Source organism: Cavia porcellus, unplaced genomic scaffold (assembly GCF_034190915.1).
Source record: "Cavia porcellus strain 051 isolate PalLab524CR breed Dunkin Hartley unplaced genomic scaffold, mCavPor4.1 scaffold_1, whole genome shotgun sequence".
NCBI lineage: Eukaryota > Metazoa > Chordata > Mammalia > Rodentia > Caviidae > Cavia > Cavia porcellus.
The window spans coordinates 95,270,781-95,285,349 of NW_026947484.1; the positions used below are offsets into that span (position 1 = coordinate 95,270,781).

The following is a 14,569-nucleotide window of genomic DNA, read 5'->3' on the forward strand; positions in this document are numbered from 1 at the left end:
AAGGTCTTTAAAATGATTTGGTATCTATTTTAATGTAAGTATACAATAAAGATTATTTTGTTATAGATGAAACCTTTAAAAATATTTCATAACATTTTTAAATTCTTTTGATGGAACAAAAATATTTAAAAATTACAATATTGGAAAAACAAAAAAGAACTAACTTTGGAAACTTCCCTGAAGGCTGATTGATAGATTTTTAGAAAGCTATTTTTGTCTGTATTCTTATACATTCAGAGTATAAATATGCACATGCCACTTTAAAGTATTATTCATGAATAATTGGAGAAAATATTTTAACAAATTGGCATTAATCAAGTTGTACTTTTATTTCTTTAATGCCTCATTCTCTGGAACAACAATCAGGTCTAACTTGGAATTTCCTGCCTTTGATCTTATTTTAGACTCTCATTTCAAAATCTGTGAGTAAGTAGCGTGTGATATTAACTGAGAAGGAACTGAATTGTAAAGGCAGGAATTCGATTTTGACTTGATATACTTTTAGTAAATTACAACCAGTGAGATCATAAGAATTCATAGTCACCTAAATTTGCTTAGTGCTTGAATTATAGATCTTAAAATTCCTGGGACATGATATAGTGATGTGGAACATGTTGGTCATGCCTCGTGTTAGTGATGGTTCAGTGGAAAAAACATTGAATTGGTAGTCATAAAGCCTTCCTTTTCATCTGAACTCTGTCTCCTATGATGATTTCCCTTTTTGGAAAGTTGCTTTAACATTTCTGACACTGTTTCTATATTTCTTCAGTGAAGAAAATTATAAATGCGACATGATGTCAGTTCCATTATATTAGTTAAGGAGGTACTGACTGCTACAACACAGTGACCCCAAAATGTGATGATTCAAACAAGAAAGAATTTCTTTCTTTCTCATGTACTGGTTGGAATTGGAGATATGCAGCTCTGCACTAATTATTAGCAATCTGGGTTTCTTCTGTCCTGTATCTTTGACAGTATTTTTAGAGATATTGTCTTCATGTGCATAATTTAATCCAGTTGTTGTCCAAACCTGGTTGTGCTTGGGAAGACGGAAGCAGGATGCAGTTTGGAAATGGCACACCACTTCTGCCCCCACTGCTGGAGAGAAGTCACTCACACGGTCACACTTAACTTTTCTCATGGGTAGGTATATAATATGAAGCTAGTTGGGTTACAGTTCTGTTAATGCAGAAAAAGAAAATAGTTTCTGGAGGAAGGTTCTAAGTGTCTTGTCCTGTTAATTTGGACATGTACATGACAGTTAAGACTTTTTTTTTTCCTCTCAGTATTGGGAGTTAAATTTAGGGCCTTCACTGTGAGCTATATTTTCAGTCCTTTTTATATTTTGATTCAGGATCTGGCTAAGTTGTCCAGTCTGGGCTTGAGCTAGTGTTTCTCTTGCTTCAGCCTCTGAAATAGGGTGGTTTGTAGCTACACACCACCACACCCAGTGAGATTTTGAAGCAAGAGATGAAGCTAAGCTTGAGTTTCTAGTAGGTATCAGGATCTGATATTGGATATGAAATGAAGGTGCCACATCCTAGGGAAAGTGTGTAGAAATATTTGGGAACAGGAAGTTGAAGGTAAGAAGCTAAATAGAACAGTAAGGAAAATAGCAGTATTGGTAGGCAGAAGGTATGTGTTTGGAAACTATAATCACATCCTTTTCTTCTCATTTTTGAGGGCAAGACCAGTTAACTAGGAGTCTAAAATATACTCTTGTGTCACAGTCTTGATAACTTTATAAAATTGGCTGAAATTTACTATTATTACATTTTTTTTTCCTTTTGTGGTGCTGGGGATTGAACCCAGGGTCTTACATGTGGCAAGCAAGCATTCTGTCATTGAACTGCATCCCAATCCCAGTTTAAAGTCATTGATGGTATTCATCAGCTTTCTGTAAGCCATCCAAACAAAAAGGAAAAAAAATCGTCAAAATATAATGGTTTCCCTTTAAATCCAATTTTGCCTTCTGTGATTTCAACTGTGGTTTGCAAATATTAAATGGAGGATTTCAGAAGTAAACACTCTGTTAAGTTTTAAATTGCATGTCATTCTGAGTAGTGTGGTGAGAGCTCATGCCGTCCGTCTGTGTCCTTCCTGGTTGAGATATGAATCATCCCTTTGTCCTGTAGGTCCACCCTCGTGTTCTGCGCACCTTTAGTCACACATGGGTGTCTCACTTATCAGAGCTGCAGCATCACAACTCCTGTGTGTAGGGTTCAGTGCTCTCTGTGATTTCCAGCATCTTCAGGGGATCTTGGAATGTGTCCCCTGAAGATATGGGGGACTATACTGTGTGTTTAAAATCCTTAGGTTGATGGTTTTCATAGCTTAAGTTGAAGGAGGAAGAGTCATAATTAGTAATTGCAAAGATATTTCAAAGAAAATAAATCCTAAATTTTTTGTCTGTGTAACAGTCTGATTAATGTGAATGAAGCATATATTTTTTATCTGCCTGCTGCTGACACTGCTCATGTTTTAAGGATACTCATAGTTTTAAGGATGTACTCTATATAGCCTTACCTTCCACCTAGATTGCTATCCTTTAGTTTTTCCTGTATGGAAATCTGGTAGTTAACAGCTCTCAAAGTTTTTCCTCTGTGCTCTTTCGATCCTCCCTTTCCTCTTCCCCTGTCCTCCATCCTCTAACTGCACTATATAATCAGTTTTGATTACTCCCTCTGCTGGGTTTCCATTGCACTTGTACACATAATTAGATTTTCTTTTGTTTTCAGATTATGCCTTACATTTGAAATTTCACATACTTTTGTGATACATGCTATATGGTTTCATATCCTAGGGAAACTGAGAAGGAAAGTTGAAAATCTAATGTACTTTATCTATGTACTACTCTTTTATTATTTCTGAAGTTCAATTCATAGATTTTTTTTCTTGGAAATATTCTTATGAGGCTGAACCACCTTGGCAGATAATATGATATTGCTTATATTAAACATAATGCTTTGATTCATGGGGGAATTTAAGGACCATTAAAATTCTCTTTCTGATTTAGATTTAGATGGACAAAAATGACAAATGACAGGTTGGAGATAAATTTTTGAAAGTCAAATGCTTCTTTGTATTATATGATTTATGGATCATATTGTGATCAATTTACTTTTAATAAGAATGGCATGATAAAAAGTAATATATAAATTATTTTTCTTTAATATGTAAAATGTCAAAAAGAAGTTGGGATTAAAAATAAAACAGGACACATGCTATGCTGCTAATGTTAAAGCAAACATGCATATTAAAAAAATTCCCCAGGAGAATATGCTGTTTTTATATGTTGAAACGCCAAATGGTTGTGATTAACCTTGAAATATAAGTCTCCTGCCTATGAAAGACACTTGCAATTTGTAGTCCGAGGATAGCAAGTCAAGGATGATATCAAATCATATTGCAGCTTTGAAAGTGGTTTTGAGATTGCTTAATGGCTATTAGGAAAGATAAAGTTACTGTAGATGTTTAAAATGTGTTCTCTATAAAGTGACACTAAAATTGGGGCTGTCTATTGTAAACATAGGTACCTGATATCTCTACTTTGGTAATTTTGATAAAAATGGCACTTTTAACCACGGTGGCCCACCTCCTAAAGACAAGGTCCTCTTTTTGGATGGCTCAGCTTTTGTCTGCTAAAATAAGCTATTATTAGCCTAACTAACTGCTCATCTGGTCCCAGATAGGAATTCCAGCATCCTGTGCCTGGCTCAGAGAGTGCAGCCCCACATTTTCTTCTGCAGTTCTATCACTGCTGACATTTGAATAAGTCTATTCTGTGATACATCCCTAACCATCTGCTTCTCTTCAATACTCTAAAGTCTGTCTTCTATTCAGTCACATTAAGTCATTAGAAAACTTTGCCTGGGCCCTATGATCTGAATTACATGTTATATTGTACTTACGGTTTTATCTAGTGTTTGTTTTTTAAAAGAGTAATCACTTCTTTTTGTTTATTTTACCGAGAGTATTGCCTATTATGTCATTCTTTATGCCTCATATAAATCCCAATGTGACATATTTCTTTCCAATTTGAAATAAATGAAAATATTTGTTTTCTTTGAAAAAGTATAGTTTGCCATCTTTTAAATAATAAAAGATACATAATTTATTTATATGTTTATCCTGGAAATACAAACAAATTTGGATATTAATTTGTCAAAAAATTGTCAAATTAATTAAAAGTCATTATGTAAACCAGGAGGTAACAAACTGGCCCACCTGAGGCCGGTTCTTATAAAAAGGTTTTGTCAGAACACAGCCATGGCAGTTTGTGTGTTGTCTATAGCTGCTTTGGCATATTCCAGTAGTCGTTATCTGGCCTTTTATAGAAAAAGATTTCCAGTCCTAAAGTAGTCACGTGACTGTAGAAGACATTACCATTGAATGTGGCTAGTTGGCAGAGGGAGGCTAAACAAAGACGTGGTATGAAGGAGTATAATCTTTAAATAGTGGAAATAAATAGAGAAGGGATGCTACATGGGAGAGAAATGTAAATCAAATTCCTTAGGAAAGAGCAGATTTTGAGCTCGTGGGCCATTTTGAAAACTGTTCTTGCTAGATTAGAATTACAGGAATGGAAATGAAGCTGAATGGGTGGCCACTGATAGAGGGTTTAACAGCTAGGCATCAGAATTTGCATTTAATCTGACAGGCAATTGAAAACTCACTATGAAGTCTTCACCAGGAAATGATGTGGTGGAAATAGCATTTCAGGACAATTATTCTGACAACCATTATCGATGAACTCAAGCATGGAGAGCCCCAAGACCAAACAGCTACTGGAATAGCTTGGCATGAAGAATGAAGATGATGAGTCTGGAGCAGGGAGGACCAGTGTGCTGAGATGTCAGAAAGAATACACTGGACTTTGCAGCTGACTGGATTTAGAGACTGGCGAAGAAAATTGTGCAAAGAAAACTGGAAGAAAAGTGAAGTGAATTGGAAAGAATTTTAACAGATGAAATGTATTGTCTTTGACATCCCCAGCCTGGAGGTTTAGAACTCCAGGCGAGGAAGCATGAAACTGTTTGGTGATCTGGACTAGAAAGAAGCTGATAGCTGCAGGAGAATAGTTACAAAGGGAAGACAGTACCGGGCAGAGAGGCTGGGGTGATTTAAATATGGCAGCTGGAACTTGGGGAGCAGAGTGGACAGGTGAAAAGGAGGAGCTGGGAAAGCAGAGTTTCTCGGTTACTAGAGAAGTGTTTCTTGTGTGTAACTTATGAAAGGTTGGTTGTGTAGAACAGGTGTTTCTATAATTGTATGAACAGGTAAATTTGATGAACTTTAGGCTATTAAACTATTTGAGAGGGCCTAGAACAGAAGTTCTATTTCAGACTTGAATGAATGTCCTTCTTAACTTTAATAATATACATTATTTTTATTTCAAACTAACACCTTTTTTTTTTTCCAGCTTCAGATTCACATATATAACTTTCTACCTGGTACTTCTTCTTGCCTATTGGGCATCTAAAACTTAACTATGTAAACTGGAATTTCTAATCTTCCCCACAAAACTTGTTCCCTCATCTCAATTGATGGCAAAGGCATTCTTCTATTGTAGTAAAAAAACAAAAACCAAAACTTTATTATGGTAGGAAGTAATGTAGAACTTTTTAAATATATAAACTGCCCAAAGGGATTGAGGTTAATAAAACTGGTCAAATTAAAAACCTTGAAGTCATCCTTGAGTCCTTTCTTCTGTACTGTCATGGAATCCATGTTGTCTTTCCCTTGAAGTAGCCAGAATCTGATCACTTCTTACCTCAATCAATTCTATTAAATTTTGCGTCCTATTTCTTCAGTAGCTTCCCATCTCACTTAGGGTGACTGCACCAGCTCCTCCAGGGGCCTGTAAATCTGACATCTTATGGTCTCAGGGCCTGATTTACCATCCTTCTCCTTTACTCTCTTTTATGCCTGTCTCCTTCCCTCTAAGTAAGTCTGAAGCACTCTCTTAGATTAAGGCTTTTGTGCTGTTTCCTATTCCTGTGCCCTTTTTCCCCCAAATATCTGTTGTATTAATTAGGCAAACTTACTTCCTTTGCTCCTTTTGTTCTTTGTCTGAATGCCATCTTCTCTAGGAGAGACTGATCCTGATTTAGTTACTTAAGGTGAAAGTGTGTTCTTCCCCATTTGTTATCCACCTTTTTCTGCTTTCTTTCTTCCTTTGCACTTATCACCTTCTAATGCATTGCATTTTATATACAGTACTTTTTGTTTGTTGCTTCTTCCCAGTAGACTGTAACCTCCATGAGTATGAAGATTGTGTTTACTTTGTATATGATATAGTCCCAGTATCTAGAAATAGTGCTTAGGTACAAAGCAGACATCTAAGGAGTGTTTGTTAAATGAATGTAAGACTCTTTAAGATGTGAATATGTGTCCTCACAGAATCCCACCACCATTCCATTTCTACAAAATCTCTTTTTCCTGGGTTTCTCAGGGAGACACTTTGGGAAATTCTGATATGGTATTACGGAATTCAAAGGAAAAGAAAATTCTGAGAAAATTGATATCAGTACAATTGGCAAGTTGGCAAATTGGTAGTTTAACTGTTGACTCAGTTAAACTACCAAGTAGGCATGGATCGGAAATAGTTTTTGATTTTGGAACACGCTGTTTCAGTGCTTTGGCATATCAAACTGAAGGAAGTAAAGTTGGCCATGGATCTTGAAGAATAAAGCCAGGATAAATTACTCCTTCAGGGAGTTAAGCTTTAGATGAAAGAGAAAAGTTAGTTAAGGAAAGAAGTTGGAAGGTGGTATAAGGTTTAACACAAGGTGTTTCTGTTTTTGAGATCAAGAGAGCTTGTTTTTGTCCTTTGTTACTTTGGTAAGGTAATCTAGAATATTGTCAGTTTGTTTCACAGCAATAAAGACGGAGACTAACTTTATAAAGAGGTTCAGTTATCTGAAGGTTTGGAAGATCAAGGACCTACGTCTGGCATTGGTCTTGCTAGCAGAGTTCTGAGGTAGCCCAGGGCATTCAGTGTGTGGCCAGAGCAAGGGACCATGCACATGTGTCTCTTTTGGTCTTTCTTTTTTTTCTGGAGCCACTGGTATTCTATCATGAGGTCGGCGTTCTGATGACCCTATTGTGTAATCCTATTCACTACCTAAAAACCTCACCTTTAAGTACTATATATCGTGAGTTTCCAGTCACCAAATAGCCTGCAATGAGGATTAAATTTAAACATATGAACCTTTGAGGATTCATTCAAACCATATCCTAACCATAATGCGTAGTATATTGTGATATAAATTCTATTTTTAATTATGTTGTCAAAAATAGGTGATCTGCTGTACTTTATTTTTCAAAGTAGTGTAATTTGGTTGATTCATAACTGCATGGATATTGAATCAATTGAGTTCCATTTGAAGTACTTTTAGTAGTCTGATGTCTTCATCATCTGCCCCCTTCCACTGTGTGTGTATGTGTTCTGGGAGCCCACTATGAATGAGAGGTGTGATGTAAATATTAAAATTCGTGCTAATTGCTTGTTTGTTACTTTTTTAGGAGGCAAGCTGTGTGTTTTGATGTATGAGTTTCTAGGTCATTTCTGTACTTTTTGAAATAAGTTCACCTAGGTGTCACACTTGTCATTAGCAGCTGGTTTAGTGCTTGAATGATAGTTTGTACCAAAAAAGACATAGTTGCCTGACAGTTTGATTTTTCCCTTATAAGTTGTTATCCATCAAAAGATTACTTTTTATCTGAAATGTGTTGAATTTTTGGATATCTTTAAAAATAATGCAGTATGAATTAAACTGTTTCCAGATTGACTGTCATGAAAAAACTAGAAACTTTTGGGCATTTTTAATTGATTGTCAGAACATTTGAGTTCTGAAGTGGTTAATAATGAAAATTATGCCAAGGATTATGCCACAGAACCTATGTTTCATTTCCATTGCTGTCTTTGGGATGAATTACATCCCTATTACTTGAGAAATAATTGATTGAACTCCAATTCAAACCAACTGTAGGACTAACATTATTGTTTTGTTTTGGTTACAGAAGCTAAACACCTACGTGTAAAAGAAGCAAAAATGTCAGATGATATCAGGAAAAGGTTTGATTTTCCAAATTCTCTTATTCAGTCACAGGTAAGTTCATTTATTTATTTTTGCTTCATAGTAACAAATGAATCTATTTGGTGGGTGGTTACTTAAAGTTCTTTTTTAGTGGAAATTTTTATTCTTCTCTAGAGATATATTTTACTACACAATTTTTATATGTTAATTTGAAAAAATATTTAAAATAGCAAAGCAAATACTTGAAATTGGTCAGTCTAAGCTTCTGTTTATCATTCTTTTTCTTCCTATAGATACTAAAACCTTGATTAACTAGTAGGCTTCTGAATTTTTTTTCCTATAATTAATTATTGGAGATAGCAGATGGTTATACACCCACAGATATGAGTCATTAATATTTAAAAAGATGTATTGCTGTACAAGTATTAAGAATAATACATTTTTATAATAATATTCAGTAATTAAAATATCCTACATTGAAAAATTTGATCTATCTATGAAGTAGGAGATTCTGGCAATTATTTTAGAGAGCATTTCAGTAAGACAATAGTTAAAGAGGTTTTCTGATTAGCCATTATCTAATTAGAAGGGCTCTGGTTAATCAAGGTGCCATGCTGGCTTACTGTCTTTTCCTGTGAGAATAAACCTAAGAAGCCAGCAGAAGCCAGCTGAAGTCTGACTGATGGACAGCATCTTGGATACCTGCAGGAGTTCACTTCGGAGATGGCTGCTGTGGGCATTGACTTAGCTGGGCAGTGGGGAACCCTTCCATGAGGAGTAGAACACTCCTTATGCAAGATTCCCCTCTGCCTGGCTGGGTTGGAGTCATAGCCTCCTCTGTGCAGCACAGATCCCTACTGTGAAAAGCAAGATGAAGGCTTGGAGGACACTGTCCACAATTTTTATGCTTCTGTGCCTGGAGTCCCTTCTTTGGCATATTAAGAACGACTACATGTATTACTGTTAAGTGGAAAGTGTGTGTGTTTTGTTAACTGTAGAATGCCTTTAGATTCTGTTATGGAAAATTTAAATGCCAGTCTAGGCTGATTTATCCTTGTGTTTTATATTTTCAGGTCAATTCAGGCTAGTATCTCTGATTTGTTAGAAGAGTAAAATTAAATAAACTGAACCTGGTGGAAAGTAGAGGGGCATATAACATTCAATTTATTTTCTTCTGGTCTTTTTCTAAACATGAAGTAAGGCTTTTTGGGGTTCGTGTTGCTTTTTACATTTGTTTTATTAGGCTTTTATTATTGCCCCTATTCTCTGTGAATCGGCACATACTATTTAATGTTCTTTTGTAACAACTGTTCAGTGTTACCGCCACAGTTCATTGATTCACACACCTTTTTTTTGTTTTGTTACATTTTAACAGCTTTGCTTTTGGATCCCATCTAGTAATTGATGGCAGCAGTTGAAATACAATTAGTCCTGCCTCTACATTGATGAACTTGGCCATGGTTTCCTAAATGACTCCAAAACAGCTCTTTTATTAATATGAAAACAAAATTTTAAGTGGTAAAAAAACATTGTATGTTAAAGATGTTAATAAAATGATATTAATGAAGTATGAATTGTCAATGAAATATGGTATATTTGAGGAAGCAAGAACTCAAACGAGCTACTGGTCTATAGTTCTTTTACTTAGCCTTTTGCTAGAACATAAAAGACAATAAACTGAACTGAACTTTAATATTTATGTAAATGAGTGGCTGTTTTGTAAAACTGAAATCTTCAAGCTTTGAAGTCTTAAATCCATTCCAGTGTCCAGTGTGCACACACTCATGCTGCGTAGGTGCTGCATTTTTATTTGCGCGTCTCTGAAGACTTTGCAAGACTAGCAGTTATTTTCATCTATATCACACATGGCCCTAAATGAAGGATGGACAGTTGCTATGTTGACGTTTTCCCCAGCTATACCCAGAACAGCCTGATTATTACTGTCCTGTTGGCTCTCAGACGCAGTGTTGGGTAGTGCTGAAGACTTAGGGCTATAAAGCTGAGGTGGTAATAGTATTTATGTACTTTTGCAATCAGTACTGCTAGAAGACTCTGGAATTTAATTTTAGACTCTTTGACTGAAGCAGATACAGGAAAATTTTAGCGGTTCATGTTATTGAAAGTTTATTAAATGGGCCATAGCCATTAAATGGGGATGATTGTTTCTCTGTCTTTATTAAAGGCATGTTGAAATGTGATGGATTTCATTTAGATGCAAAGATGATTTTAAAAACTGAGTTTTCTCATTTGTTTCATGGTTTAATAGATTTTTTAAAATTCTTTTTTTTTTTGGTACCGAGGATTGAACTCACAACCTTGTGCTTGCCAGGCAGGTGCTTATGCCACTGAGCTATATCCCCGGCCCATGGTTTAATAGATTAAGCAGTCTCAAATGACAGCAATTTGAACTGAGAACCTGATAATTTTTTCTAACATTTAAAAACTATAGTTTGCTTATTGATAGTGTGGGGCAATAATGCCTATCTGAAGAGATGTTCTGAAAACTACAAGTTTGATACATGAAGTGCTTAATTTAGTTTCTTCTACAGAGTTCCCGTTTAATGAATAGGAATTTCATTTATTCCCAGCTGACTGCTTGGCATATCCCTACTCGTATGAAGGTGTATCGATGTTACTCACCTCCAATGTACTATTTGGAAAGAGTGTCTGGAGGGGATTTGCTCATTAATTTTGTTTGTCTTTCAGGCTGTGGGTCATCTTATTGCTGCAGTCCTAAAGGAAAATAATTTTTCAGGAAAGATCCACCAGTCCACAAACCAGGTCTGTGTTTAGTTTTGGGCTTGAATTCTATTTAGCTATTGCTCCAGCTGGATCACATATGCAGTTGTCTTGTTTCTGTCATTGTTTGGGTCACATAGGATTTTTTTTTTTTTTTTGCGTGCGTGTGTGTGTGTGTGTGTGTGTGTGTGTGTGTGTGTTTTGACAAGGGAGGTCTTTTTGACAAGATTACACTGTGCATGTCAGTCTGGCTTTGAACTAACTCTTGTAGTCTAGCTGGCCTTGAACTTGCAACAGTTCTGCCTCAGCCTCCTGAGTGCTGCGATTACAGGCATGTACCACCGTTCCCTGCAGGTCACCATAGATTTTGGATTGAGAGAACTTTATTGATTTTATTTGTTCATTTGTTTTCCTTTTTTTTGTTTCTGTTTTGTATCTTTGGGTTTATGCTGGGAATTGCACCTTAGGCCTCCTGTGGGCTAAGTAAGCACTTTATTACTGAGCTACCACCCCAGCCCTACAACATTCTTTTAACATTTAAAATTATTACAACACTCTCTAGAAGTGAGACATAGAGGGAGTGAGGGAGACTACTTTATGACTATCAGTGAAAAGCTACATGGGTTAAATGTGCAAATGAATGCTTTAGAGAAAATTGATAGCGTTAACCTCTGAGGAATATTTTGGTTATCAGAGAAAATGAACATAGTAGATGTGTTCTCATGCTTCAGGTCAGCCCCAAATGTGAGTTATAAGTCTCAAAGGTCACATACTGACATTCAGAGCTGAGGAAAACCCCCAGCCTGCACACAGAGAAGGTGAATGCCAGAGCCGAAGTAAAGCCTGAGATGCTGCAGCGTCCGGGCCCAGGCTGATCAGTGTCATCCATCTTGTCCTGCTGCTGAGAAACTGAGAGAGGCGCGCTGGGTGTGCTTTGTCAACCACATGAATGAGGAAAGCTTTCTGTTTTGTTTTTTCCCCCACAACATAAATAAATGTATTTTCTTTTTCTCACGTGTTTTTTTTTTTTTTTAATTAACCACTCTAAGTCATACTTCTTTGTAGCTTCTGCCAACATGTAAAAGTACATGTAGGGGCATGCTTTGCACATTGGTATTACGGTATTTGTATGTAGTTGCATAAATTAGGTTTTCTGAGAACTTTGATCGTAGTCCTGCTGATAATCATATTATATAGTGGTTTTAGTTAAACTGCTGGGATTTACTAAATGTCAAATCCTTGTAACTAAATGTTTCCTTTACCACTAATAAGTGCATGCTTACTTCCATGAGGACAGAGTATTTCCTGAGGTAAAAGTTTATTTATTTATTTAGTCTTTCAGGGTTAATGGAGTAATGACATTTAGAGCCCTTTGATCTTGTCTATACAGTTTACTTCTGAATTAGAGACACAGCCACGGTGGTGGTGTGTGACTAGAATCCCAGCTTTGCGAGGCTGAGGCAGGAGGATTGCTGAGAGTTCTAGGCCAGGCTGCTGGACTACAAAGTGAGTTCAGAACCACCCTGAACTGTGTAGTGAAACCATGTCTCAAAAAAAAAAAAAAAAAACAAAAAACAAAAAAAGAAGAACAGAATATAAATATCTCCTTACTGTGACTGCCCATTATTTGTATTGTTTCTAAGACTGAAAAGACTCTCAGTGAACTACTGAGGGAAGATGGGAATCATATCTTGTTGGTTTTCATTCTTTTCGGGAGCTAGGCATCTTCACTCCCCCATTATATATTTGCCCAATAATCTGTGTCCAGAGAATGGACAAAATAGCTACCTTATAAGTTCTTTTTGTTTTTTAAATGAAAATTCTTATGTAAATCTGAGGGAACCTAACTCATAGTATATTTAAATATAGATTTTTTGTTATCAGTGAACCTTTTTGGGGGCTCATGAGATTCTGACAAAATTATAAAAGCTAGCTTTTCTGCTTTTATAGAGTTTTTCAAAAATAAAATTTTGTATTTGCTTAGGTGGTCTTCTGGTTTTTTCCTATCAAAGAAGACAAATAGACAAATATACAATGCGAGGGAAAAAAGTCACAGTGTCTTTTTTGTACAAAACAGTTTTGTTGGCTTCTGGTGATTGCTATGAGTAGATGCTGGCACCATTAGGGCCCAGGTTGGACTTGACCGGATTGTGGCAGGAGCATTGTGGGTGGTGCATCAGGTGATAAGGTTGGTGACAGAAGTACAGGCACGTTTTCTGAAGATGTTACTGCTATTTACAGCATGAAACACAGATAATATGGAGAGTTCAACTTAGATTAAGTGATAGATAGTAGTGTTAGTGTCTGGTTAAAGAATACCCATTTGCTGTGCTGTGTTGCTTGAACTTGAGTTATGCTTCTGGCTGCCACAGCCTGATTTTGCTGTCCAGATACCCAGTGAGAGGATTACTGTATCAGAACACATCCATTCCCTGTACTGGTGAATTGACTTTAGTTTTTCTGGGAACAGAGTGACAGAGTGGCATGCTGTTGTACAGCAAAGCGATCCCACTGTGAGTGAATTAACAGGTGGGTAACTGGCTGCATTCATGAGTGTGTTTGCTGCTCATCAAAAGTGTCCTTTCATCGTCGGTTTGCTTTCAGACTCCTGCTTTGAACTTGCTGTGGGAGAAATGTTGCAGCGATAACGTGGTGGTTCGAACAGCCTGCTGTGAGGGTCTGGTGGCACTTGTTGCTCAAGACCACGCAGAATTCAGCTATGTTCTCAATGGGATACTCAACCTGATTCCGTCTACCAGGTACTCTTCCCTCCATGTTTGATCTGTTGACAATGTGGCTTTCTTGAAAGCAGATTCACTAATTCCTTGTTAAAATTCAAAATTTAACTGCTTGCTAAATGATGGTCTTGTAGCCCTCTCTTTTTTTTTTTTATTGAAAGCCCTCATTTTTCCTGCTTTAAATCACTTGGGCTTCTTGCCTTTTGCCTCTTTCCCCATCCGGTCTCCTCCTTCCCTCCTTCTCCAAGGGAGAACTTGTCTCAGTGTTTCTACTCACCATTTTTGCAGTATAATAGAGCTGAATGATTCATCCTTTTTCTACCTTCACTGGCAATGGAGAATAGCTATAGCTATCAGTCTGTGGAAGCTGCCTTTCTGGGCTTGAAATCTGGTAAGCTTTATACCTGTAATCTTTTAACCTTCCTTCATAAATCCTATTCTGTCCCCTCAGAGCATCTCTTTATATATTTTTGGAACCTTGAGTTTCCTTTTAATATTGCTTATAGTTATGAGTCTTAACCCTGTAGCATGGTAAGTCCTCAGACAGGCTCTCTTGTCCTGTCCAAGCTGCATTTGCTGCCCTGAGCCCTCTGCTCAGTCACAGATGACCATGTGCCCTTCCTGAGCCTTTGCACGTGCCCATCTCTGCACGGAGTGCTCCTTTCCTTCTCTCCCTGGCGGTGCTTTAGGTGTCCTTGGAACCACCCAGATATCCCTTTCTTGCCTAATACCTCCCTCTTCTCAGTGGAGCTAAATTGTTTTAATCATACTCTTTGATGTGTAGTAGATGGCCAGATATTGCTGAATAAGAGAGGGTTGGGTCATGGCTAAAAAGTGACTTGTTTTCTCTTTCTAAACACACAGAACACACACAGACAAACATAGACAGAATACTTTTAGAGGATCCTATTTGTGCCCAGTAAAAAGTGTTTTTTGTTGTTTTTTTTTTTGGAATGAGGTCTCACCACATAGTTCAGGCTGGTTTTGAACTCCCTACCTATGTAGCCTACGTTGGCCTCAAAATTGTGGTGATCCTCTTGCCTCAGAATG

The 14,569-nt window shown here is 37.0% G+C and overlaps 1 protein-coding gene across 4 annotated transcripts in view; it reads left to right on the forward strand.

Moving 5' to 3' along the window:
* Positions 1-14,569, forward strand: part of Focad (focadhesin) — a 298,353-nt gene that overhangs the window by 21,018 nt on the left and 262,766 nt on the right. The window contains exons 1-4 of one of the 4 annotated variants that reach the window (XR_010048410.1): positions 941-1,143; positions 8,026-8,114; positions 10,749-10,823; positions 13,386-13,540. Coding sequence is in view for 3 of the 4 variants with exons in the window: in XM_063251889.1 (XP_063107959.1) it covers positions 1,140-1,143; positions 8,026-8,114; positions 10,749-10,823; positions 13,386-13,540 (323 nt within the window). In the remaining variant the exon portion in view is untranslated. Of the gene's footprint in view, positions 1-940; positions 1,144-8,025; positions 8,115-10,748; positions 10,824-13,385; positions 13,541-14,569 lie in introns of those variants that run through there. The other 3 variants (XM_063251889.1, XM_003472182.5, XM_063251882.1) reach the window with 3 other exon arrangements.